This window comes from Oncorhynchus mykiss, chromosome 23, assembly GCF_013265735.2.
Source record: "Oncorhynchus mykiss isolate Arlee chromosome 23, USDA_OmykA_1.1, whole genome shotgun sequence".
NCBI classification, from domain to species: domain Eukaryota; kingdom Metazoa; phylum Chordata; class Actinopteri; order Salmoniformes; family Salmonidae; genus Oncorhynchus; species Oncorhynchus mykiss.
In genome coordinates, this window is record NC_048587.1 from 18,229,254 (window position 1) to 18,256,145 (window position 26,892).

The 26,892-nt window shown below is 43.0% G+C and overlaps 2 protein-coding genes across 11 annotated transcripts in view; one reads left to right on the forward strand and one right to left on the reverse strand.

The window, feature by feature from the left end:
- LOC110502377 (PH and SEC7 domain-containing protein 1) overlaps nt 1-12,245 on the forward strand; it is a 52,239-nt gene extending 39,994 nt beyond the window's left edge. For both annotated transcript variants that reach the window (XM_021580347.2, XM_021580348.2), the window contains 7 exons: nt 4,067-4,110; nt 8,775-8,953; nt 9,120-9,190; nt 9,287-9,444; nt 9,945-10,089; nt 10,428-10,571; nt 10,865-12,245. In XM_021580347.2, the coding sequence (XP_021436022.2) occupies nt 4,067-4,110; nt 8,775-8,953; nt 9,120-9,190; nt 9,287-9,444; nt 9,945-10,089; nt 10,428-10,571; nt 10,865-11,059 (936 nt within the window). In that variant the 3' untranslated portion in view covers nt 11,060-12,245. The remainder of the gene's footprint in view (nt 1-4,066; nt 4,111-8,774; nt 8,954-9,119; nt 9,191-9,286; nt 9,445-9,944; nt 10,090-10,427; nt 10,572-10,864) is intronic.
- Nucleotides 12,246-13,444: 1,199 nt separating this feature from the next.
- LOC110502378 (nuclear factor NF-kappa-B p100 subunit) lies at nt 13,445-26,597 on the reverse strand. Of its 9 annotated transcripts, none has more exons than XM_021580351.2 (24): nt 24,752-26,597; nt 23,810-23,879; nt 21,963-22,005; nt 21,731-21,836; nt 21,401-21,441; nt 20,944-21,042; nt 20,496-20,650; nt 20,181-20,293; nt 19,830-19,988; nt 19,550-19,654; nt 19,343-19,428; nt 19,066-19,204; nt 18,746-18,892; nt 18,423-18,617; nt 18,168-18,309; nt 17,932-18,046; nt 17,600-17,807; nt 17,022-17,191; nt 16,818-16,920; nt 16,379-16,590; nt 16,162-16,243; nt 15,909-16,072; nt 15,442-15,553; nt 13,445-15,256 (listed from the first exon to the last, which is right to left on the reverse strand). In XM_021580351.2, the coding sequence occupies exons 2-24, from the start codon at nt 23,824-23,826 to the stop codon at nt 15,180-15,182; spliced, it is 2,790 nt and encodes a 929-aa protein (XP_021436026.2). In that variant the 5' UTR covers nt 23,827-23,879; nt 24,752-26,597; the 3' UTR covers nt 13,445-15,179. The 9 variants fall into 9 exon arrangements, with proteins under 9 accessions (XP_021436026.2, XP_021436028.2, XP_021436024.2 ...); XM_021580353.2 differs by having other exon boundaries at nt 15,909-16,075; nt 18,767-18,892; nt 24,752-26,595; XM_021580349.2 differs by having other exon boundaries at nt 15,909-16,075; nt 24,752-26,595.
- Between the last annotated feature and the right edge of the window lie 295 nt (nt 26,598-26,892).

The following is a 26,892-nucleotide window of genomic DNA, read 5'->3' on the forward strand; positions in this document are numbered from 1 at the left end:
ATATCTTTAACAAGAGTAATAGTATATTACATTTACGCAAATCATGAATGCTTTTAAAAATATCTATATATTTATTACTTTCCAAATAATTGTTATATTTCCATGGATACATGGGTAGCAATGAGAAAGACCCCCCCAATAGTGATTGACTATCGAGGATCGCAATGGGGCGCAATCAGGCGATGTAGGCTTGCACACAATCGCCCAACCTTAACACACACACACACACACTCTCTCTGTGTGGTTACAGTAGGCTAACGTATGTCAATGGTTTTAGGAGCAGCAGTAACATCAGGCAGGATGTAGGCTACCAACTGCCTAGCCAGTTGTAGCTCAACCTTGGGTGCAAGGATCATGTTCCCGCACTGACTGACTGCGTGGAGGCTCATTGATTTAACGTTACGTTAACCTACATGCTACACTAGTAAAGTAATAACATATATAGCTGTCGACTATATTAGCCACAACTTACCGTTCTTTGTACAACTTCAAATATCGAACAAAGTTGGAAATTGTTGCGCCTCCGTCTGTAATTTTCTTCCCACATGTTGTGCGAGTTGCAATCCGTTTTTTGTTGATACAGTGTCGTCTTTATATCCAAAAATAATAATTTGGGGTATCATCTTTCCAAGGGCTCCATCTGAATTCACCCGCCGACATTCCTCTGCACTGCCACGCACAACTTTTTCTCAGATGGCACAATTTGATTGGCTGCTGCCCAATTCAAACTGTAATCCGTTAAATGAAGAGTTGATGCGTTGCACACTTTTTTAACAGCCTCATTTTTAATATTTGTGCTTAGGGAGAGGAGGGTATCAGGTCGAGTCAAAAGGCTCAAGTCCAAGTTAAGTCACGAGTCATTGGTGTTAAAGTCAAAGTCGAGTTGCAAGTCATCATATTTGTAACTTGAGTCTGACTCGAGTCCAAGTCATGTGACTCGAGTCCATATATCTGGTAAAAACCTACTTGTAGTACTTTAAAGTATTTTTACTTAAGTACTTTACACCACTGCCTACATTGCCAAGTGAAAGTCTACACACCCGTTGCACTGTCTTCAAATTTGATCTAAAAAGGGATAACATTGGATCATGCTGTGGAAATGTTTTAGAGCGGTAGGGACTGGAGGACTAGTCAGGATCGAGGAAAAGATGAACGGAGAAAAGTACAGAGAGATCCTTGATGAAAACCTGCTCCAGAGAGCTCAGGACCATTAGCGCACAGTCAATACAACGCAGGAGTGGCTTCGGGACTCTGAATTTCCTTGAGTGGCCCAGCCAGGGACCGGACTTGAACCCGATCAAACATCTCTCGAGAGACCTGAAAATAGATGTGAGGCGACGCTCCCCAGCAGAGAAGAATGGGAGAAACATGCCAAATACAGGTGTGCCAAGCTTGTAGTGTCATAACCAGGAAGACTCGAGGCTGTAATCCCTGCCAAAGATGCTTCAACAAAGTACTGAGTAAAGGGTCTGAATACTTATGTAAATGTGATATTTAAGTATTATTTTATATACATTTTCTAAGATTTCTAAAAGCCTGTTTTTGCTTTGTCATTATGGGGTATTGTGTGTCGATTTGAGGAAAATAACAATTGAATCCATGTTAGAATAAGGCTGTAATGTAATAAAATGTGTAAAAAGTCAAGGGGGTCTGAATACTTTTCGAATGCACTGTATCCATTGATTTTGTCAAAATTGCTCAAGCTCATTAACTTTGGTTAGGAAATCCTTAATGAACAGCAATAATCAAACCTCGTCTCTGATTTTCAAGCAGACTGGACCGTTCAGGATCACTCAACAACCCCTCTTGGAAGCCATTTTGGTGTGTCTTTAATGCTTCCACTACAATACTTGAAAATACAGAGGATTAATAACATTCCAATCACTCCACATTGTGCAATAAATACATAAAAAACTTCAGGTTTGGGTCAAATCCAATACAACTGAAACTCTCTGTATTTTCAAGTATTGTGGTGGCAGCATCATGTTATGTGTATGCTTGTCACCGTCAGGGAATGTGGAGTAGTTTGTGTAAATTGGCAGTAAAAAATCAGTTTCTGTAAGGGGTCTGTAGACTTTCACTCAGCACTGTAGACTGAGCATTCATTTCTATTACACTGTTAGGCTGGTGGAAATGGAGTGTGAGGAAGTCTGCATTTGAAGAAAACGGTGATATGTAGGCAAATGATTGACACTTCAAGGAGGGAGGGATATGAACAGAAACATGGACTGGGATTTGTTGCTCAGCTGGAGAGAAATGCGCATAGAGAGAGAGAGACTGGGGGGGTGAGCAAGAAGAGAGAGAGAGAGTGAGTGAGAACAGAGGGAGGAGAGAGGGAACTCTCGGTCCTAATCGTCAGCTTTCTTTTGTCACTGCGATTCTGTCTGCTTCTTCATCTGCAGCACACAGGAAAATAGAACAACATTGAAAAGAGTGAGGCAAACGAAGGAAAAAGGAGTGCGAAGCGCAGAAGATATTTTCAGGATTTTCTGAGAGGGAAATAAGAGACTGACTCATACGGAGGCGAAATAAGTGGATGTGCGGGAAACCATTTACAAGTTTGAAGACAAACCTGTGAAGAGGAGAGGATCCAGGAACGGAGAGGACAAAGAGAGTGGGAGAGAGAGGGGACCTGTTCAGTCCCTCATCGTCATGCCACCAAACTGTCATTATTAGACAGCAACAGGATAGTCCTAGCTCCACCTGCCTGTCCACCTGCCTCTCTCCCACATCTGTATTCTGCAATTTTGGACACAACATCTGTATTGTCAAGCCTTGGATACATGTTGTTGGGTCCCAGAGGACGTGACAAGGCATCAGTTTGAGGGTTCTCCTCGGCAGCTGTGCCTGTGAGTGAGTGGGTGGAATTGTCTCCCTCTGCCTGCGCTCCGCTGTGTTGGGAGTGTGTGTGTGTGTGTGTTTGTGCGCACTGACCGATGTGTATGTGAACTCAATTGCTTGTCTCTGGTTGTTACAATTGTCTTAGTCATCCTTCAGCCTCTAACTGGGTTGTTGTTCACCTGTGAGTGTTTGTGTGTAAGTGCGTAGGTGTGTGTGTGTGACTCTCTTGGGTATCATTGGAACTGTATGTATGCACCAGCTCTTGCGTAACATGTTGCCAACTGCATGACATCCTTCCAGAAAGACTTCCACCTTCATGGACTTGACACGGAATGGTGCTAAAGGATTTGCAGTTGCACACCACTGTTTCGCCATACATGCATAATGAATGCATAGGGATCCATTATGCAGGAACTGGAGTCTCCTCGGAGGGCTTGAAGCCCATGTTAACCTCCTCAATAGTTTCCTCAAAAGAACAGTAAAGCGCTGTTAGTAAGACCTACAGACCCCTGTTATCAGCCACCAGTGACAGTGACTGTCTGCCTCTCTGTCTGTCTGAAGAGTGACCTCTCTATTTACAGCCACTTATTTGTGTCGTATTCTCTCTCTCTCTCTCTCTCCTATCTTCAACTGAATCCTGTACGTTTTGGTGTTACGCTTTGAAAGAGGCCATATACAGGGTCCATAGAACCTTCGACCAATCTCGCTTTATCCCTCCCTCCACAAACTCTTACCCTCTGGACCCTGCTCTCATTGGTCCGTCATCATGATTGGTGTAAACAGCATCCATTCAGATGGGCGAAATCGCTCCCGCTCTCTTTGCTCTGTGCGTGTTCGGCGGGACTTCAGGGTGATGGATCCCTTCCGCTACCCCCGCGCCCCCCGCTCTCGTTCCCTCAAACCCTTGTCCTTTCCTGACCTGCTGGGAAGGTCCCAGGATGGACAGAACCACCCACAGGCCCGCAAGAAGAAGGCACAGCTTGGAAAATGCAGGGTAAATTTATGTGGTTTAATTTGGTCGAAGCAGCAGACTTGTGTTGCGATCAGTGTGACTAATAAGATCAATGTGAACTGGTTTATTTAGGAGCTCTATTGATTTGTTGTCCGACATGATACCAGGATGACCAAAAGTCCCACCACACTCATTACACATTCAGCGAGCACATGCACGCACACACGTTTTCATATGTGTGACGTCTGTTTTGTCTGGTCTTTTTTTTTCTAGGCCTTGTACAACTCTATCAGAAACGAAAAGCTCCAGTGGACCATGTAAGTGTACTTTGCAAAAAATATATACATATTTTTGTTTCAACTAATTATTATTAAATAAAATAACAGGTTCCACAGCCTATTTTTTTGTTGTTTACTCAACATTACAGTCAGTGTTACCCAAAGAAGAAAAAAATGTAAAAAATAAAGTGGGGCACAAAAATTCAGTCAACTTAAAATGTATGTTTGTTCAAATTGTCTTATATGTTCATTGAACTAGAAATTATTATTTGGGCATTTTACATAAAAACGTCTGTGGAAGTAGTATGTCATTCAACATGTCCTCACCTGGGATTTGAACTCTTAACTGCTTGGTTCATGGCATTCCAATTTTCCTGCTACAACACCATGTCTGTGTCAATGACTGATTTCACCCGTATTGCTACATTTGGCACTTCAAAGTAAATCTCAGCTTTGTTAAAAGTACACTCGAGAAGAAAAACAATTTTATTTATTATAGTGGTTAAGGAGGAACATTTTAAACAGAGTAATATGCCCCACCAACATTAAACAACCATACAAAAAAATACAAAAATTGCTGAAATAAATAATTCAAATAAATGATAAGAGAATAGTCAGATTAACTGACATTTAACACAGACAAGCTGGCGTAGCAGGAAGATCAAAATGCCATGAACCAAGAGTTCAAATCCCAGGTGAGGACATGTTGAATAATAATTACTGTATAAAAGAACATGCACAAAAATGATCATGCTTGTCAAATATATAGGTTGAAAACATTGCATGTTAAAAGCATTGTGTGTGTAACTAGTTCCACAGAATTTTTTCAAAGTAAGATAGCCAAAGTATAATTTCTAGTTAAATGAACATATGTGACAAGTTGAGCAAACACATCATTTTGTTAACAGAATTTTTGGGCCAAGTATATTTTTTGTTTTGTTCAGGTAACACTTGAACTGAAAAGTTTAGTAAACAAACAAACAAAAAAGGCTGTGGAACCAGTTACTTAATAATAAATTAGATTTTGTAATATTTTTTTTTATAGTGTACGAATCAGGTTAATGTTGGGCATATGTTTGACTTTATTTGCTTGCACTTGCCTTATTTAATCAAAACTGCTGTTCAGGTTTCCTGAATAATGATTAATCTCAGGTTTGGATACATTTTCATAACATTACAAAATCAGCATATCAGAATATGGAATTAGCTATAAATCTACTTGTAATCAGTCTACAAGCAAAATCCCCCTTACAGAATTAACTACCAACTGTGCCCCTGTAGCATTTGCCAGACTGTGTGTGTGTTTGCCAATGGTTGCTATTCTGGACCTAGCCTTTGTGATGCCCTGAGACCCTAATTTAAGATTTAAGCTCTCCAGACTTCGTTGCTATGGATACAGGTCCCGACTTGCCTCTCTCTGTAATTACAGGTCGACGTCTCACTCCAATTCTTAAGCAGGCACGCGCGCACGTCCGCCCCCACATTTGGGGGTTCAGTCAGCCGCTGAAAGAGAGCAGTGGGAAAATCCTCTTCTCTCGCGTTCGTTTTCACTCTGCACGCTGCTTTAATCTTTCCCGGTCCCAACATCCCAAGGCTCGCCATGTGCCTTGCTCTCTATTCTCTCCTCCATCCTAGTTTTTCTGCCTGTAGCCTCTCTCTTTCCCTCTCCCCTTTTCTCGCTTTTGCCTCACTCTCCCGTTTTTTCTCTCTCTGTGCCTTTTCCCACCACATGCTCCTGTGGATTCAGAGAGGTCAGCAGTTACTTAGCAACAGATCAGAGCTTTTGTGTATGGTATGTGCTGAGTGCTAACTGGCCGATTTTATACTCTTCAGAATGAATCTAGCAGCGGCAACACAAGTGGTTCTTCGCTTAGTTTATGCGTTGTCCTTTTAAAGATAAATTGATAACATCCTGTAACGCTTTACATTGTACCTGTAGGTATAATGCTATAACCTGTTATAGGCATTCATAAGCCATTTTATGTCTTACAGTAAGGCTTATTGTGTTATCTCTATACATGTATATTTCTACTGACTCATAATGACTGGTATTTAGTCAGAAACATTATGAGATGATTCTAAGACATTAGAGGGACATGCGTGCTTACAACAAGTCTTGCAATGTAGTATATTTGAATCATAATGCATTCCAACAGCCAGCTTCAAGTGTTCCCTATGGCTTTGAGGAGATATTGTAAGAGATATGATAAACAAAAGAGTGATTGAGAGGGATGGAGTTATTTTAAGACACAGATCCTGGGGAGGGTCACACCAGAAGGACGAGCAGACTGTGTGTGGTTTGTGTCCACAGGTATGTTACTTCTGTGACAGTGGATGATTGAATCTTACAGATTGAGTGTGTGTGTGCCTCTATTTATATATCAGTGTGTGTCTAGCAGAGAGAGAGAGAGAGGTGGACAGTACCGTGTGACACAGCAGCACACCCCCTCTGACAAACAGCAATTTAAAGCTCATACATTAATGAATGTTTATGCGAGCAGCTGCAAGGCTTCACTGGTGTACCAATCTGTATTCAGTCCGTGTCTTCAGTGGGTGAGAGACACCATCATCCCCAAATGTCAGTACCGTCAGATTCTCTCTTATAGCATCGCGGAACACTCAGGCTCCTGAGTTCACGGGAAAATGGCATCTTTAAAACTGCCACAGTCAGTCAAAGAGATACCAGGACCTGTTATCTAACAGCCAGTGAGTCTCTCACCACTCAGACCAATGTGGATCGTTGCTCTTACAGCAAAAACAGGTCTCTGTAAGAGATGAATTATAGATATCTGAATGATAATTGACTGGATGATAGTCATTATGTTCATGCTTGTCAAAGTGAGTTCTATCAGTTGTCAGTGTCAGGGCTGGGTTTCAGTTTGTTAGCATTGCAGGAGAACTTTGCAAATATTTCTCCGATTGGCCAGTAAGATGCACGTAAGCTGCTCAGCTGGAGCATTATGGGATGTTACCTCTCAGCGTGGGTGACCCAGCCAGTGATCCTGAATTCCAGAGGCTCTCACATGAGTGGCATGCTGAGTGCATTAACCTTTCTGATCTCCCCATCCCGGATCCGGGATCGTGAATACAGACTCAAGCTCATTACCATAACGCAACGTTAACTATTCATGAAAATCGCAAATGAAATGAAATAAATATGCTAGCTCTCAAGCTTAGCCTTTTGTTAACAACACTGTCATCTCAGATTTTCAAAATATGCTTCTCAACCATTGCAAAACAAGCATTTGTGTAACAGTATTGATGGCTAACGTAGCATTTAGCATTAGCATTCAGCTGGCAACATTTACACAAAAAAACAGAAAAGCATTCAAATAAAATAATTTACCTTTGAAGAACTTCAGATGTTTTCAATGAGGAGACTCTCAGATAGCAAATGTTCAGTTTTTCCTGAAAGATTATTTGTTTAGGACAAATCGCTCCGTTTTCTGCGTCACGTTTAGCTATGAAAAAACCCCTGTATCCAGGATTGTGTAAATCTATCAGCAAGCTCATTAGCATAACACAACGTTAACTATTCATGAAAATCGCAAATGAAATGAAATAAATATGCCATCTGTCAAGCTTAGCCTTTTGTAAACAACACTGTCATCTCAGATTTTCAAAATATGCTTCTCAACCATAGGAAAACAATCATTTGTGTAAAAGTAGCTAGCTAGCGTTAGCATTTAGCGTTAGCATTTAGCGTTAGCATTTAGCGTTAGCATTTAGCGTTAGCATTTAGCGTTAGCATCCAGCACGCAACATTAACAAAAACATAAAAGCCTTCAAATAAAATCATTTACCTTTGAAGAACTTCTGATGTTTTCAATGAGGATACTCTCAGTTAGATAGCAGATGCTCAGTTTTTCCAAAAAGATTCTTTGTGTATTAGAAATAGCTCCGTTTTATACATCACATTTGGCTACCAAAAAAAATCCGAAAATTCAGTCCTCAAAACGCGAACTTTTTTCCAAATTAACTCCATAATATCGACTGAAAACATGGCAAACGTTGTTTAGAATCAATCATCAAGGTGTTTTTCACATATCTCTTCATTGATACATCGTTCTTGGACACATGGTTTCTCCCCTATATCAAATGGAAAAGTACGAGCAGCTGGCAATTGCGCACCGAATTCCACGCAGGACACCAGGCGGACACTTGGAAAATGTAGTCTCTTATGGTCAATCTTCCAATGATATGCCTACAAATACGTCACAATGCTGCTAAGACCTTGGGCGAACGACAGAAAGTGTAGGCTCATTCCTTGCGCAATCACAGCCATATAAGGAGACAATGGAAAACAGAGCTTCAGAAATTCTGCTAATTCCTGGTTGATGCATCATCTTGGTTTCGCCTGTAGAATGAGTTCTGGGGCACTTACAGACAAAATCTTTGCAGATTCTGAAACTTCAGAGTGTTTTCTTTCCAAAACTGTCAAGAATATGCATAGTCGAGCATCTTTTCGTGACAAAATATCGCGCTTAAAACGGGAACGTTTTTTTATCCAAAAATGAAATAGCGCCCCTAGAGATCTAACAGGTTAAGACATATGGCCCTTTCCCCTCCAAGCTATGAGGACTGATCATTCAAACGCCCTGGATCTGAACTGGAGGAGATGATTGAAAAGAGTTGGGGACTAGCGGGTTTTGTTGATGACGAGGGGAATTACAACTTGTATTTTAATTGTATCTTCTCCATAGCGATGAGGAGGAGTTGCGCAAGTCCTTCTCCGAGTTGGCCGATTTGCGAACTGACTCCGCCTCCCACACCATGAAGCGAATCGGCAGTGGTCTAGGCGTGGCCCAGAATCCTGACGCCCTGATCTATAAGAACGGCTTCCTGGTACGGAAGGTCCACGCAGACTCTGACGGCAAGAAAAGTAGGTTCCCTCTACCCTCCTCTGTCAACCATATCTGTTTTATCTCACGGTTTATAAATCCGACCATGTCTGTCTAAACATTGCTGTACTATAACTCATTTCAATTCAAAATCACATTTGGGATATTGAGTGGATATTTACTTTCTTTCTATGGTCTGTTTTTCAGCGCCCAGAGGTAAGAGAGGATGGAAGACGTTTTATGTCATGCTGAAGGGACTGGTCCTCTACCTGCAGAAGGTACACCAAACCACACCCCTCTCGGCATCCTAACAGTATATCCCACTCCGTGATTGGACGTGTGTGATAACATTCTGCTCTCTGATTGGTCTGTAGGGAGAGTACCGTCCAGAAAAGCAGCTGTCTGAAGAGGATCTGAAGAATGCTGTGTCCATCCACCACTCTCTGGCCATGAGGGCAGCAGACTACAGCAAAAGGCCCAATGTCTTCTACCTGCGCACTGCAGATTGGAGAGTGTTCCTCTTCCAAGCACCGTGGGTCTCCTCATCCTCATCTCCACCCTCCTCCACCCATTTCTTATCTCCACCAAGTCCACCTCTAATTCCATACAATTAAGAATGTATTTATCTGACCCAATTTTGTGCTCTGTATTGGTACATGGCTATTTCTGCCTTCTACAAGGCTGTTCCCCCGAAACAGTAGTGATTGAGTACAGAGTGGGCAGTACCCCTGTCATAGAACCCCAGGCTCAGATAGATTATCATTATGTTTTTGTGTCCCTGGAGGACACAGTTGTCTGGTATGTCCTAGATACACACTTTCTTTCAGGGTTGGGATCAATTCTATTTCAATTCAGGAAGTGGAATAAAAACAAATCCTAATTGAAAATAACTGTCCCTCTTATTCAATTGATATCTGACCCCAAACCTGTCTACCTGCCTGTTTCTATTCTATCTTTTTTTTTGTTTACTGGGGCTGAGAATTGTGCCCTTAGTCAGTATCCAGATTTGAACTTTGTTGTCCTCCATCTCAGTAATGCAGAGCAGATGCAGTCGTGGATCACCCGTATCAACGCGGTGTCAGCCATGTTCTCAGCGCCACCCTTCCCTGCAGCCATTGGCTCTCAGAAGAAATTCAGCCGTCCGCTGCTGCCAGGCTCCAACACCAAGCTGTCTCAGGTACACAGAGGCCTCCACTCGCACCATGACCCTCTCTCTCTTTCTCTCTCTATGCTTCCACATACTAGTTCCCAGTCCAAACCTATTTCCACCATCCAGTATCTGTTCTGTAGTTAGATCAATCCCCACATTTCAAAAAAACTTGTGTACTTAAGACAATCATTAAATACACACTCCTGTACACCTCTTTTTGTGTTAAAAACAGAGAAGAACTGCTATTTACAACCATAAAATTACTAAAATGCGTAAGTAAGCATCCATGCTGAGCAGAATTCTGTATAAGTTAACCTGACTTTGGTGTAGCCTTATGTTAATGATCCTCCTTTGTCATGTGACAGGAAGAGCAGGTGAAATCCCATGAGACACGTTTCCGGGCCATCTCCTCTGAGCTGAATGAGTTAACCGCTGTAATTCCAGACAAAAAAGCCAAAGTTCGTGATCTGGAGGAGCACAAGCAACGTGAGGAGTACCTGGAGTTTGAGGTGAGTGATTATTGTTGTTGTCTGGTTCAATATGGTTATAGGGATTGATAGTTGCAACCAGAGCCGCAGTCTAGCCGAGTTTGGCAGACTGCGTTTGTTTGATATTCAGAATTGAATGGCTGCCAAATGTTTTAAGACAATTCCCTTCCAGGTCAGCCAGAATGGAAATAAGAATGATTTAGATTGGTGCCAGAGTCCAGGACTGATTGCCAAGCTCTATTGCCGAACTGGCTCTGATATCAGCTATGGAGAATCCTGTTTGACATCAAGTACTCTTTATCTCTCTGATACAGAAAACTCGCTACGGTACGTACGCCATGCTACTGAGGGCTAAGATTCGGAGTGGGGAAGAGGACCTGTCTCTGTTCGAGTCGCGTCTCTTTGACGACAGTGGTCTCCAGAGGGCCCACTCCAGCCCCACCCTGCGGGAGGAACACAGCAGCAGCAGCCAGGCCAGCAGTGCCAAGAGGGGGGGGCAGCAGCAGTAGTTCCAGCACCAGGGGGAGCAGCAAGACCAAGCGCTCTGAGCCCCAGAGAAACAGCTACAGGAAGGCTGTCAAACAGTGAGAGGGACCCTGGAGGGTGTTGCGGTGGACACGATGGCTTAAACAATTGGATTATCTGTGTTGATCGATAGACGGAGACCACTGGTGTGACTGGAAAATGAGATGGAGGAAGATGATGGGGGATAGACCTGTTGCATGCTTCTATCCCGAGAAACCACAGGCACTGGATGCTCCAGGGCACTCAGTCCTTCATTTTACTATACACATGACTAACTTCTGTGTGGTCCTAAATTCTGGGTCATATCCACATTTATTTTATTTGAACGTGCTTTTTGGACCAATTGTTGTTTACAGAGATCTAAAGATGACATGGACTTATGCCATTAGATCTGATTATGTTGAGAGTCGTAGGTTATTTTCCTCCCTCCCTTCACTGTCTCCATAAATTACATCTATGTGATTACTGCACACAGCCCAACACCTCCACGTGTAAAGTGAGTTGCCGTGCCGACCAGCTAGGATGGACAGAGACGGGGCTGCATCGGCTCATCTGACTGTTACCATGGAGACTAAACGGAGCCCGGGATCATTCCGTCCGACCAGAGTGCCAGAACCTCAACCCAACCACAATGCATTTGGAGGAAACTGGACGAACGCTGGGCTCTTCACGAGAGACATGATCAATTGGAAGGAATACAGCAGGTTACTGGACATAATTTATGATGCTGCATGCACATACAAAAGAAATGTTCTCCAAAGTCTTTGCTATGATTTTGTTATTCTAAGGACTTTTATTGTGGCAAACTGAACTGGCCCAGAGCCAGGCCCTTCTACTATAACTGTGAAGCTCTGCTGGATCTCATTGTTATTTCTAAGGACATTTACACACATCAGCTATGGCACCGCCACTAATCCTTGAGTGTTTTTGTCTTACTAATGGGTTGATGAAGTAGGTTGATCACACAGACTGGCTGTCTATCGGTTTAATGAACTTAAAGAGTAGGAGGACTGCATGCGTACGAGGAGATGGGAGACTCACTCAAGAGGACATGCTTCGCTATGGTATCAAGACTATCCCCTTTTTTCCCTTTATGTGATTCACATGGTGTTTTTCATTTGTATAACTTGAAAAAAAATAAACGTGACAGGAGGCTTAGTTTACAGTACATCTCCGCTGTAGGTCAAATGTCTCTACAGGAACAACTCATCAGATAATTGATGACGGATTGATTTAAAATGTTGGTTGAATGTTGATTTAAATTCAGTATCGTGAATTGTAATGAGGAAAGAAAACAAGGCACTGCCTGCCTACCACACCCAATCTAGTATACACTTGAGTGGACAAAACATTATTGAGTTGCACTGGCTTTTGCCCTCAGAACAGCCTCAATTCGTTGGGGCATGGACTCTGCAAGCAAGGTGTCGAAAGCATTCCACAGGGATGCTGGCCCATGATGACCCCAATGCTTCCCACAGTTGTCAGGTTGGCTGGATGTTCACGGTTGAGTGTTAAAAACCCAGCAGCTTTGCAGTTCTTGACACCAACCGGTGCTTGACACATACTACCATACCCCGTTCAAAGGAATTTCAATATTTTGTCTTGCCCATTCACCCTCTGAATTGCACACATACACAATCCATGTCTCACTTGTCCCCAGGCTTAAAAATCCTTTAACCTGTCTACTCCCCTTCATCTACACTGATTAAAGTGTATTTAATAAGGGATCATAGCTTTCATGTGGTCAGGGTCATGGAAAGAGGTGTTCCTAATGTTTTGTACACTCGGTGTATATGCATAAAAGAATGTAACATGTGTAAATACAGTGGGCTCCAAAAGTCCCAAAATTGGGACAGTTAATTTTTTGGCTCTGTACTCAAGCACTATGGATTTGACATGATACAATGACTATGGGGTTAAAGTGCTGACTATCAGCTTTTATTTAAAGGTATTTTCAACCATTTCGGGTGAACCGTTTAGAAATTACAGCACTTACAAAAAAATACATTTTTTTAACATAGACCAAAAGTTTAGGGACGTTCTAGTCTATTAAAGTAGTAGTTAAAGGTATTTGGTCCCATATTCAGAGCACACAATGACTGCATCAAGCACAAATACAGTATCATACCCCCAAGAGACACTAACCTCAAACCATTACAATAACAGGGGAGGTTAGCATTTTATATCAGAACCCCAAGACACGCTAACCTCAAACCATTACAATAACAGGGGAGGTTAGCATGTCTTGGTAGTATATGTGTCAAACTTTCTCGCACATTATTCAGGAGTTTCTGTAATTATGGTAGCATCCACATTCATGTAAGTGTTTAGAAATATTATATTCTAATTTACAATAAAAGTGACTCAAATTACATCTATTTACCATTTATTTTGGGCACAATCTTTAATAGTGAATTTGCCCCAATACTTTTGGACGATGTACAAAAAGTGCTGTAATTTCTAAATGGTTAATCCGATATGGATGAAAATACCCTCAAATTAAAGCTGACTGACTGAACTTTAACCTCAGTCATTTCAAATCCAAAGTGCTTTAGTAGAGAACCAAAACAATTTCTCACTGTGTATATAGAATTGAAAATAAGAATTTGTTCTTAACTGACTTGCCTAGTTAAATAAAGGTAAAAATAAATATCATGCCGAGGCATAGCCATTTTCTTCTCAGGCTTGCAGTGTGGTCTGAACCAGTGCAGTAATGCCACCATATGGTCACCAGAGTTTGCTGTTCCAATGGGAAACAATGGCCGCAGGTTGTACTGTATGAGTAACAGGAGTGCGTGATAGTTATCTGGGTGTCATCATAGACCCACAGGGATCACCCCCTCCATGTTAAAATTTGACCATGGTGACGTGATTCTATGCATGAGGACCCCCACTGCAAACAGAATGAGATGATTGTTGTTGAGTTAGGCATCCGCAAATATGGCTGTTTGAATAAAACCACAAAATGGCTTAGTGTAACTGTGAGTGCCCTTGCCTCAAACTATTATCTAGGCTTTAGCTCAGCGGGCTAACAGTCTTGTTGCTCAGAGGACACGGTTCAAACTCAGTTGGTCACATTTAGCAATGTTGGCTGTCAGTGTAATTCTACAGGGACCATGACACGGTAAGGTGCAGTCATGCAGAATGTCACAAATCACTTTTGGGTGTGTCTCTTTCCCCCAGTGTAAATATGTGAGGTGGTATGGTGAGAAACCATGGATAGACAGAATTACAAGCCAAAGTAGGGCTTCTGTGATATAAAAACAGGGGTTGTCACACCCTTTACCACTTTGGCTTAGATATTCTATTTCAAGAGTAGGCCCCATTTCTTTTCTGCTTATCAGTCAACTTGGTCTTAAGTATTTGTCAACAAAAAAAGATAGTATACTGCTTCATGTAGAGGTTTTTACTGGACCCCATACCCGCTTATTTCTTTCATTTCCCGTTAGCTGTACATATTGTCAATAACACATTCAGATTTTGCGCTCTGTGAAATATACTAAATGGTTTGTATGTTTGGGGCAGAGGACAAAAATAAACATTTTTGAAAAGATCCATTTGTCAGAAAAAAAAAAGAAAAAAATGCATTTGATTCAACATTGACAAGTTTTCAAAACGTTACACAGCAAACCTTCCACAAACATTTGAAATAAGGCTGTATAATTATATTTGGTTGAATGTTAAACCAAATGAATACACAGTATTAGTAAGATTGTCAGCCAATAAATATGAGTTAAATTGATAATTCCATTGATCAATTTGATGTTGCACGTTTAAGAATTTTCATTTATACTGGGACTTTTTGGAAGACACAAATGGACCATCAAAAAAAAAACTCAGTCACCATCAGAAATAACGGAACAAGATATAACGCCACTTAAAATTGTACATTGAGATTTTCTTCCCTTCAGCTCGTTAGAAAAATTCAAACTGGTTGACTGCCAGTCATGGCAGAGAGAGAATTCTGCATTTATCAGTAGAGGCTTGGGTATGACATCAGATTCCCAATGTGCGTGCTGAACAGAGTTAGTCATATCTCCATGATGAAACGTTGGGGTGAAACGTCCCTCACACGAGGGTCTTACCCCTCACCCTTCCTGCTGCTCACTGGTTGGCCAAGGCTGGCTCCTCCAGCTCCTCCTCCATTGGCTGACTAGCAAAGCCACTGTCCACTGTCTGATCTGATTAGCAGAGATAAATGCTTATTTGGTTTTATTTTATAAGGCATAAACAGTCAAATAGAATACAATCATCTGTTTTTGGAAAGGAACTACATACAGTATGTATTTGCAAGGTCAAGTGTATGGTAGAGAGATAATGTTTATGACTATATTAGTGGTTCTGCAATGTAGGATGAGTTCAGTACCTGTGTTTTGTTTGTCCTCTCTCAGCTCAGCCTGTCTCAGTAGTCTCACTCCTTCAGTCAGACCCAGAGACTGTAGAGCTTCCACCAGGCCTTCCACTGGACCGCCACCCAACTACACACACAGAGAGAGATACTGTCAGCTTGGACACTATTAGCCAAATACTCATCAAGCACAGTCTTGCTGTTCTAAAACGGCATACTCAGGGCTCGATTCAATCCATATCACTGAAGTTCAGCGCGATTTAAAAGTAAATGCAGTGTTCCAACGTTCGGAGGCTGTAGTCGCGGTAAATGCCGCGCATGTCGGCTCAATCAGAAATTACCTTTAACTTTCAAGTGTGCTACAGTGCTGAACTTCGGCGATATGGACTGAATTAAGCCCTTAAATAATGCATACTTACCCCTAACTAGACTGACACGTGCATGTGTGCATGCGCAAACGTGCATAAAAAGCCCCCTTTGCTCACCTGGTAATTCTCCAGCAAGTTGTGACAGGGCAAGGGACTCTCCTGATATAGGTGTGCCAGTGAGAGCATGTTGAGTTTCTCTGCCAGCTGTCTCCAGGGCACATCGTTCAGACTGAGGAGCTCACACAGCTTGCTTAGCGTCTCACTGTCTAGCTGCCCTCTTTCTGCTGAGGGGAATGGGAACAGCAGTTAGATTACTAGGCAGACCACAGGTAAATGTTCAGAGTCAAAATGGTGATATGAAGGTTCTTACCTTCCATGCTGCTCGGTTTAGGCTTTTTACTTGATTGTTGACTGGGCTTGGGACTCTGTCTGGTGTCTAGAAGGTTTCTCACCTGTAGCAAAGGAAGCTTTTATGTAAGCGCAATGGCAAAAAACTCAAGCCTCTCCATCCACACCACAACAAGTACTGTTTTGAAATCACTTTTCCCGACACAAACGTTGGGTTGATAAGGCTAAATCAATCTCACCTTATGACATTTAGCCAGGTCAAAGGGTGTATGTCCTGTTGCTGACCTCTTACGAGGGTTGACTTGTTCTCCCTCTGAAAGTGGTGTTGTGTTCGGTAGCTGTTGGATCGCCGATTCTCTGAAATCTCTTACTGGTCCATCCTCCTGCTCCTCATCTGACGAGGAGGAGCTGAAGAAGAGCGGCTCGTCGTTCTCCAGATTCTTGTCGGCTCCTGAGGAGAGACGGGAAAGTCGTCAGCGTTCTGTTCACGTTTATTTACTAGCCATTTAGACGCTTTTCCAAAACAAAAAAACTAAATACCCCGGCGAGCCACAAATTACTGCTCACGCACTTGAATCTTGACTTTACTGTAGCCCCTTTTCAAACAGACTGAGATAAAAACATCCCATGCATATGACATGCATTGGATGGTTAGCAGGGGGTATGCGTGCATCTCACCTGCAGCAATGAGCATGGAGCAGAGGGGGGGGGAGCTGCGACTGGCAGCCAGATGGAGAGGAGTGTTCCCTCCAAACGTACACATGTTTACATCTGCTTTCAGCTGTAGGACAGGAGGAGACGTGCCAGGTTAGATAACAGAGTAGGAGTAAGAATAGTATGAGTAGCACAGTTTATATAAGGTGTGTGTGCCACGACGGGTACCTCTGTGATGAGAGTGCAGGCCACTTTGAAGTAGTTCTCTCTAACAGCCAGGTGGAGGGCGGAGCATCCACTCTTCTGCTCCGGGGCGTTGATCTTAGCCCCGCCCTCCACCAGCAGACGCAGACAGCGCTCTCCTCCCTTACAAACAGCCAGGTGGAGAGGATGGAGACCTGAGAGAGAGAGAGATTAATACAATGTACTACATCAATAAGCACATACTGCTCAGCTGTAGTTTTTCCAACTTAAGGTCGAGATTCAATCCAACCACGCTTGTAGACAATGAGTCTTCTAAAAAGGCATTGTTCCTGCACATGTCGGCTCAATCGGAAATTACCTTTAAAATGCTAAGTGCGATATAACGGAGATCTAATGCGGATTGGATTGAATGCCAGCCTTAAATGAACAGAAATACTACAGCTGAGTTTATTACTTCTGAGACTAAGCAGCAACCATAAAATGCCTTGTACACCAATGCTTGATTGGTAATTCACATAGGGTTAAAAAACAGACTGGCCATTTATCATGTTAAAGTCTCTCATAAGCGGAATAAACCCCTTCTTTCCACCATCCCAAATCACCATGATAGTCGGCCATGTTGACCAGGTGGAGGTAGCGTTCTCCTAGGTGGCCCAGCAGGACCCGGAGTGTGACGTCATCCCCGGCCAGCGCTGCCAGGTGCAGGGCGGTCCGTCCGTCCCGGTCCAGCAGGGTGGGGTCTGCTCCGGCCCGGAGGAGAACATCCACCACCTTAACCTGCCTGGTGATCACCGCCAGATGGAGAGGAGTCTTCAGAGAGAGAGAGATGGCAGACAAGGTCAGGAGGGATGGACAAGGGCACTTTGGGAATTATCGCGTTGACACTGAACAGCTAGCGGTCTTGTCCAGGTGTGAGAGGAAGAAGGACGAGTACCTGGCCGAGGTGGTTGAGCTTGTTAAGGACTTTGTGTTGCTGGATGGTGAGGAGTGTATGAACCAGCTGCTGGGTCACAGCTGACTGCTGGTGAATGATGGCCAGGTGCAAAGGCCTGTGGGGAGACCAAACACACAAGTGAGGCACAGCAAACACCTGTATACATAATGAAGGCAGACATTCAACTCAGATATTTAAAAACAAAAGATTTACTGTGAAGCCAGAGTTCGACTCACGTGTCTCCGTTTTTATCCTGGACCCCACATAGGTGTCTCTGCATTGCCAGAAGGACCCGGACGTCCCCAGTGGTGCAGTACTGTAGTAGAGCCCCAGCTGTCTGCTTGCTCATCCGAGTGGCCCTGCTCTGGAGAGTGGCAGCTGGAAACAACAGGATTGTCTCATTAGCACAACACACCTCTAATGACTACCTCGCCAACAGCTAGCTAGCTGTAATTTCCCCCTGCCCCAGCACTGCTCTAAATGTGGCTTACCAATCTGGAAGAGCTGCTGTTGTAGTGGTGAGGATGTCTGTCCTGGCGTCTGTCCGGCCATCCCTCCTGCCTGTTGCTGCTGGGTCCCCTCAGCCTGGGCAGTGGTGCCTGACATCTGGGCTCCACCGCCCCCAAAACCAGAGAATCCACCCCCCATCCACCCCGTTCCATTCATCTGCTGGTTAAACTGGAAGCCTGTGGATAGGAAAGAAACGATTAAGTGCCGATGACACAGCTGTTACAAGGGTTAACAGATGAGGCCAGCGTTTCATCTAATAGCAACGAGACGAAGGGCCGACAGAAACAGGAGTTCAAGTATGTACATCTAGGTTCCTCACCGCCACCGCCACCTGCTCCGCCTCCGAATCCTCCGGCCCCTCTCCCTGCACCCCCAGCCCCTCCCAGAGGTCCTCCCCATTGGTCATTATAGGGGAAGGGCTTCTGCTTTTTACGCTGCACCTCCTCTTTATCTAGGTTACACACACACACAGAGGAGCGAAGGAGAGAAGAGATGGAGAGAAAAGAGAGAGAGGGGAAGAGAAAGAGTTGAAAGGGTTTGATTCAATCCAACGGGGGTCTCTGGCTCTGCATTTCGACATCCTTCTCCCGTACAAAAGGGATTGTGAGTAGCAGACTAACTCACCTTGAACTCGGGGAACGTAGGTAAACTGCTTGGGGTCGCTGCAGTCGCCGCCTTTCTTCCTTTTCAACTGGAGGAATACAGTGACTTGACGCTCGATCTCGGCGCTGTGGTACGGTGGCGTCTTAAACACAATGGCGTACTGCACAGGTGGGGAGCAAGCGCAGCGACATCAACGAGAAAGTTATGAGTAGGATGACACATGGTGCGACGTCAACTGATTCCAAATACTTAAATCCTCACCGACACACACACACAGGTCTGAGTAAAGACTCTGTACCTGCTTGTGGACATCAGTTGGAGAGAAATCACCAAAGGCCTCCCAGCTTCCATCATCCTCTTCATAAAAGCGGATCTCAATGTCATCTGGAAAGTACACCAAATTATGATAAATGAGTGAAATTGTGTAAATTGTTTTCCACACAAACTATTGTAAAATCAGTGCGGGGTGAATCGGCCCCCATATAGGTAGGAGTTGGTCCTTCACCTTTCTGTACTTTGTCACACAGTAGGAAGATCTCATCTCCTCCCAGCACAGACCCACTGGTCTTATCCATACGGGAGATCTTCAGGTTCGAGGCATTGGGTGACTCTGAGTAGAGAAAACATCAAGTTAATTACTGATAACTTGAAATAAAAATACCCCAAAGGTGGGTACTGGGTAGGTATTCACGTTGAATAACATGGATTAGTGCTGGACTGGAACAAAAGCCTGCACACCCAGGACCAAGATTGAAGAACACTGAGGTGAAGGGGGCTGTACTCACTGCTGTCATAGATAGGGTTGGAGACCACCGGCTTCAGGGCCCTAGAGAACCCGCCGTTACTGTCCTGGAGGTAGGCCGTGAACTTTAACCTCACTATGTTCAGGTCCATGATCTTCCCAAGCTCCTTGGCTTCTCTCCCTATGGCTTGTTCCTCTGCATCTGTGTGAGGTAGACAGAGAGAGGGCGTGTTTTGTTGCAGTTTTCACAAAGAAATGTATTTATGTGTGTGTAAGTCATGCATTAAGATTTGCACAAATATGTTGGTTGCACATAGTATATCTCAAGTTCGGATTCCTTAGTAGATTTCCTCATTTAAAAAAAGGACAGTGGCATAGGGTTTCAGGCTCTTACCAGTAAAATGATAGTGCTGCCCCCCTTGCCTCCTCTTCTCATCTCTCAGTCTCTTGCACAACACTTCCCCCACCCCTCTCTTAGTGACATGAAGGATGCCCAGGTTACTGAACCTACAGAGAGAGAGAAATGGAAACGGGAAGTTAAGAGAGATGTTGACATTCGCCAGTCATGTTGCAGCTATTGTACACATATTCCATTCACAGACTATGTTAAATGAATCCAAGCGGTACACATCTAGCTTGTTATTATTATTACTACTACAGTCTCAACACAATTAGATATGACAATGCTAGACAACCCATCAGTACTCACTGTGCTGTGAGGTCGTTTGGGCCCACATCCATACTGCATATGCCACTCTCCGTGCAGCACTGCCTCCCCACCAGACTGTGAGCGTGGACCTGGGGGGGGTCTGAGTGGGTCACTAGCTGCACCTCCACCCTGGCAATCCCCACATAGTTAGACACCTGGGGGGGGGGTTAGACTATTATTAACGAGAAACATGTCCATGCTCTATAATGATAGAGTATTGAGAGAAAGTCTATGACACTAAAACAATTGTTTTTATTCATAACATGCGTCTCAAATAATCCTAGCATGTCAGTATATCACATATACACTTTCGAAAGCTTATTGGGCTGAAAGTAAGGCATCTCAACTCCCTTGAACCAAGACGCCTGATGAAAAGCAGACCGAGCCAGTCAAACTAAAAGACAGCCAAGTATCCAACCACCCTGTGTACTACAGTACAATAGCTGACCTTGACAGTTGGATAGGTCCTCCTGTTCCTCTCGCTTGAGGCCCCTGGGAGCCCACCGTGGGACGGACCCTCACACTCATAGCGGAATCTGAAGCCTCTCTGCAGACACAGGGGGACAAGGAAGTCAAGGGATAATCCCCAAGAGCAGTGACAGCACTTACTGTAACTTTATCAATCCTGGACTTTCCAACCCACCGTCATATTCTTATGCCATTAAAGACCGGAGTGGGGGTTATTTATATTTGTACATTCCATTCTAGTTCAAAGGGTATCTCCTCTGGGAGAGTCGAGTTAGATCTAACGTAACGATATAACTTTTGGGGTGTGAATCAACCCGATTATGTAAATGTCATAGTTTCACAATGAAAAGAGGGAAGAGCTTCTGTTCAGTCTTATGCACTTATTTGAACAGAAACGACGACATCATTCCACTGTTTCGAGAAACTCTTGAGCTCACCTGTTTGGGCTCCTCAATGATCTGAATGTAGGGTCCATGAGCTGTGACAAAGAAACAGAGTCACTGTCACTGAAAGGGGGTGGCTACATAGAGGTTCACATCCAAGCCCTTCAAATAAACCAGGGCAGAGAACCCACCGAACAAAAATACACAGACAGCACATGCATTACATAGTGTAAAAAAAACAGTTCAAGTGTGTACGACGTCATAATAACCATGCAGAACATGTGCGCACTTCTGAAAGCCATATCAAAACGTGTGGTGAGATCACTTCCACTTGAGTGCACAGTACCATCAAGTTACATCACTAAAACTTGAGTATGCTGTTACCATGTGTACGTAGGGTAGAAAGTAGAAACCCACCGGTCTCCGGTACATAGGGCTCGATCTTGACATCCACAGGGGGCATGAACTCATAGGACAAATTCATCATCAGCTGGGGAGATCACACGTGTTGTCATTACCACTTCGTTACTTAACGTAATAGTGTCTCATTTGATTTTTTTCTAACACAGCCAGCAAAGAAAAAAAAAAAAACATGTCAATATACTGTAGGTCTTACCTCATTTTCAATCATTTTCATGCTGTACTGAGCTTCATCCATTCTGAAACACGAGGAATACAAATGACCAAATGTACTGGCTTGCCAAAAAAAAGTCTTTCCTCCTTTCTGTTCATGAACAACTAGTCACCCGACCTGTCAGTTATGTAGAGACGTAACACAGACAGGAAGTGGTTTACTTCAGTACTACTCAATTCTCACTTGACTCAAGTGTAATTTCCCTCTTCCCCCCCGCCCCCCCCCCACAACTCAAATACAACAATTTAAAAAAACAACAACAACCAAACAAAAGATAAACGTTCAATCCCATACACTGGACTCGAACATTGTGGTTTCACTTTCTCATACTCTACAGTACGTGACCAAGGAAGGGTGTTGTAGTGTTCTATTCTTTCCCCTCCCCTCTACCTCACACATCACTTCAAGGAAGTTGAGTAGGGGGGAAAAAAAACTGAGGAAAGCCCCCAGAATACCAGCTCAGTGCTGCCACTGATGTCAGATTGATGCACTACACCAGATACAAAAGCTTGATGTTTTTTTTAATAAAAAGGCCTCAGCCTCTATATTTGTCTCTTTCCCTCAGATAACAGCCAACCTTCAGCGTTCCGCCTCTTCAGCTTCCTGAAGGTTTTTCCTTCAGTAGCTACCATTCTAAATTGACTCGCAAGCGCAGAGAAAATTTTTATTTTTTAAAAATCCTACTGAACTTACGTACTATAGAATAAGACTACTTGAATAAAAATCCTGACTTAAACTGATGTTAACTGAGGGTCGCTCTGGATAAGAGCATCTGCTAAATGACTTGCCTGAAACAGTCTTTCCCGACTCTAAACAATAGGGACAATCCCTGCCAACAAAGGACCCTATTCTAGAATAATGAAACCTTCAGTATGCATCTCCTGTGCCCGTCAGGTTCTACATTCTTTGTCAGTTGCTTCCACTGACTGGGCCGTGTTCATGTTGTAGATATATATATATATATATATATATATATATATATATATATGACATGTGTAACATTGTCATGCAAACTGTCAGTGTCATGATGATGAATTGACAGTAAATCTGAGATTTGAGCAATGCCAGCAGTGACATCTGCCATCCATAACAGAAACTGTGGTTGTCACAATACCAGTATCGCGATAAGGAAGGAAGGACAGGAAACAAAAACATGAAGCAGACTTCATTTCTTGAGGCTAACGGTGCTAATTTTGTCAAAGAACAGTCCTAAAAACTGCCTTATGGTTGTCACGCACAGTCAATTGTTTATTTTGCAAAAGTAGGTTTTTAAAAAAAGGACCATAAGAGTGAAATCTGCTTTGTTTTTTCGCCAAGGAAAACCTGGCATCGTAGCATCGCAATAGAGGTATCGTGACAACACTAAACAGAACCGAGCCCTTACATTCCGAGTGGCATAAGAGAACGACGTGTGGGTGTATCAGAAGACTCAAGAATGTGCAATTATGCATGACCGGATGAATACGGCAAAGACTACAACTAGATAAAAGTTGGCAAACACCACCGCAGCAGCAGAAAGATGAACATAGCCACCATTTAACTCTCAATACGTTGGATAGGCCTACTCCACCTCAGCTATCAAAGCTAGAAAACAGCAGAATTAGCCAAACAGTCAATTGTATTTGTGTGTAACTTCATTTTACACCAAAAACATGCACAACCATTTCACGGTCCATTCCTTTAAAAAAACAGACCTCAGGTCCTTGAACTGGACTCATAGTCCCAGTCTGTTCAAAAATGACCCCAATCTTACTGGAGAGAACAATCAGCTGTCAAAGACTGTAGAGGCCAACAAAAGCAGCACAACAAATCACAGCAGCAGTACATACCTCAGTGCTCCAGACATGATGCCTGTCAGTGGATCATAGATGATGATATTTCAGGCTCACTGTCACCTCCCTGCAATAAAATTAACCTGCTGTTATTAGTCCATTGGGTATTTCCTGTGGGTTTAACGTTATCCTACGGTCTGCCCCTACAACCTCCACTAGTAGCTAACTGCACAGCAAGTGTGTGTGCTCATATCCAAATGGTACAGACTAATAACAGAATTTGCAGGCCCTGCTTGCTGAGATGGGGACAAACCCGCAACCCACTTTTCCCCGTGAAACAATCCTGAACAAATTATAATGCAAATCACAGACAATCAGTTGGAAGCAAAGTCTTTATTCGGCCATTAAAGTTGTATCATAAACCATCATTTATACAATAGCCACAACTTTCCAGCAAGATGGGCTTCTTGTCCAATGAGTTTAAGAGAGTGACAACAACTGTCATCGATTTGGGAAATTCCACAACAGGAGTGTTACTGGGGCTCCCTGATTTTTCACTTAAAAAAATATATTTACTTGAATAACAGTGCAGATGCATAGTTGGGTAACAGAATTACGGTTTGTGCCGTCGTCCTGTTACGCAACTTCGCATCTGCACTGTTATTCGTGTACGTGTTTTCGTAAAATGTTCTGTAGACATTGTTAGAAGTCGTCCTTGTGCATAAAGTTGTATTGTTTGTTTAACTTTGCAATCATTGGTTTTTATTTGACATACATCTAAGTGAGAGAAAAAAACGAGTCTCCGCATCAATGTTACCATGGAATGGCCCCATTACCCTTGCATATTATAAACCATCACTATCCACTGTTTTTAATGTAACGTTATATGATTATAAACCTGTAGCAGGGAACAGACTACAATAGGCTACATACACTACAATACACATCACAAACTGCATTTTGGCCCAACAGACAGTAACTGTTAATGCAATTCCGTACCTTTGAACTCCTTGAACTTGATCCACCTCTACGCAATGAACAAGACAGCACAACAGCTGCTGTTGTAGTCGATCAACCCGATTGTAGAATGTCACGGCGTACCCTCAAAAGCACACAGTGGTGTTCACTTCAGTGTCAGCTGAAATCCGGGATTTGCTCCATGCATTTCTGTTCCATGTATTTCTCCATCGAGTCAACCGTTGATTGTATCCAATCTATCTGGTTAGTTAGACTGTTATGATCGCCTGATCGCATACAGTCTATCAGTCAGCTGGAAAGCCCCGGAGTGTTGGGGGAATTCCGCAGACACACGTGTCAAACTCGAGCTACCGATTGGTTGTGGGAAGTGACAAAATCATTTATATATACACTGGATGACTAATAGGGGGCACTGTGTTGAAGCCACTGACTACATCTTGGCAGCCCCACCATTGTAAAACATATTTTGGAAGCTATAGAAACGCTTTTATTGATGTCTACATTCGTTTTTGCCACATTTATTATATTACAAACATCTTAATGCATACTTTTAAATTACATTGTGAGCTAAACATTATTTATTTTTTTATCCTTAAAGTATAATTTTTTAGATTACTACGGTTACTTTCTCCATTACAACAAAACACTTAAATCCATGTAATTTTGTCTATGAAACATTTCATTGAAATACTGTAGAACCCCATTCATTCCTATAGAGGACTGCTCCTACTGGGTAGTGCCAATATGGCCGAACGGTGGTTGTCAAAGCCTCTCAATAACCAATACATAGTATTAGCAACTAAGTGATTATATACATGAAGTGGCTTGCCTACAAATTCCCACCTTCATTTAAAAAGCTATAAAATGACGTGGCTTGCAATCAAGAGGTGCAAGGAAGAACGCATTGAGGTTTGTATGTTTCTGTAGTAAATGTTGATATGACCAAACAAAATATGCTACGGCACTATACTGCAAAACTTGTACACTGAAAATAACTTTGTATTTCACATGAGGCAAAGTTATTAATATTCCAACCAATTCATACAAAAATAAAGTCAATTTACATATCAGACTAGTACTTTCTGGGATTGTGCCTGAACATACCCCAAAGATCTGTGACTAGGATGACTCTGCACTGCTTCATGTGTTCTCGATCAGAACCAAATATCAAATCTCGAGGAGTCTGGTAGGGTAGTTCAAAACACAGCCCTTGTAGATCAGTCGGTAGAGCACGGCGTTTGCAACGCCAGGGTTGTGGGTTTCATTCCCATGTAGAATTCTGTGTAGTCTGGTAGGGTAGTTCAAAACACAGCCCTTGTAGATCAGTCGGTAGAGCACGGCGTTTGCAACGCCAGGGTTGTGGGTTTCATTCCCATGTAGAATTCCGTGTAGGGATCAGTATGAAAATGTATGCACTCACTACTGTAATTTGCTCTGGATAAGAGTGTCTGGTAAAATGATATGACATTTGGAGTTGAATCAAGTGAGTAGAGATGACTTACAAATCCAGCAGTAAGAAGACCCGGGCAGTGGGGACACTGCTCTCTTCAGATGGTAAGGAGGAAGGTGTGTCTGAGAATGACAAGTAAGGAGTAGAGCCTCTCAACCAATACCTGCACTAATCTGTTGCTGTGAGAAAGAAATAATACTGACGGTGAGACCGTCACAAACTGCAGATGAGAAAGAGATTGAAAAAAAAAAAAACTGTCCACCAAATATTCAGACCTCTTGACTTTTTCCACATTTTGTTAGGTTACAGCTGTATTCTAAAATTAACTAGTTTTTCCGCCTCATCTATCTGCACACAATATCCTATAATGACAAAGCAAAATCTGTTGTTTTTTTTAGAAATGTTTGCTTCTCCCATTAATAATGATGGAGGACACTGTGTTCTTGGGGACCTTCAATGCTACAGAAATGTTTTGGTACCCTTCCCCAGATCTGTGCCTCGACACAATCCTGTCTCGGAGCTCTACGGACAATTCCTTCGACCTCATGGCTTTGTTTTTGTTCTGACATGCACTCTGGGACCTTGTATAGACAGGTGTGTGCCTTTCCAAATCATGTCCAATCAATTCAATTTACCACAGGTGGATTCCAATCAAGTTGTAGAAACATCAAGGTTGATTCATAGAAGCAGGATGCACCTGAGCAACATTTTT

Excerpts from the sequence above, each read along its gene's own strand:
- LOC110502378 (XM_021580349.2), bottom strand. Across the intron at positions 20,651-20,943 it reads GGACCTATCCAACTGTCAAG|GTGTCTAACTATGTGGGGAT; the intron begins GTCAGCTATTGT and ends CCCCCCCCCCAG. Across the intron at positions 16,921-17,021 it reads CCTGCACTCTCATCACAGAG|CTGAAAGCAGATGTAAACAT; the intron begins GTACCCGTCGTG and ends CCTGTCCTACAG.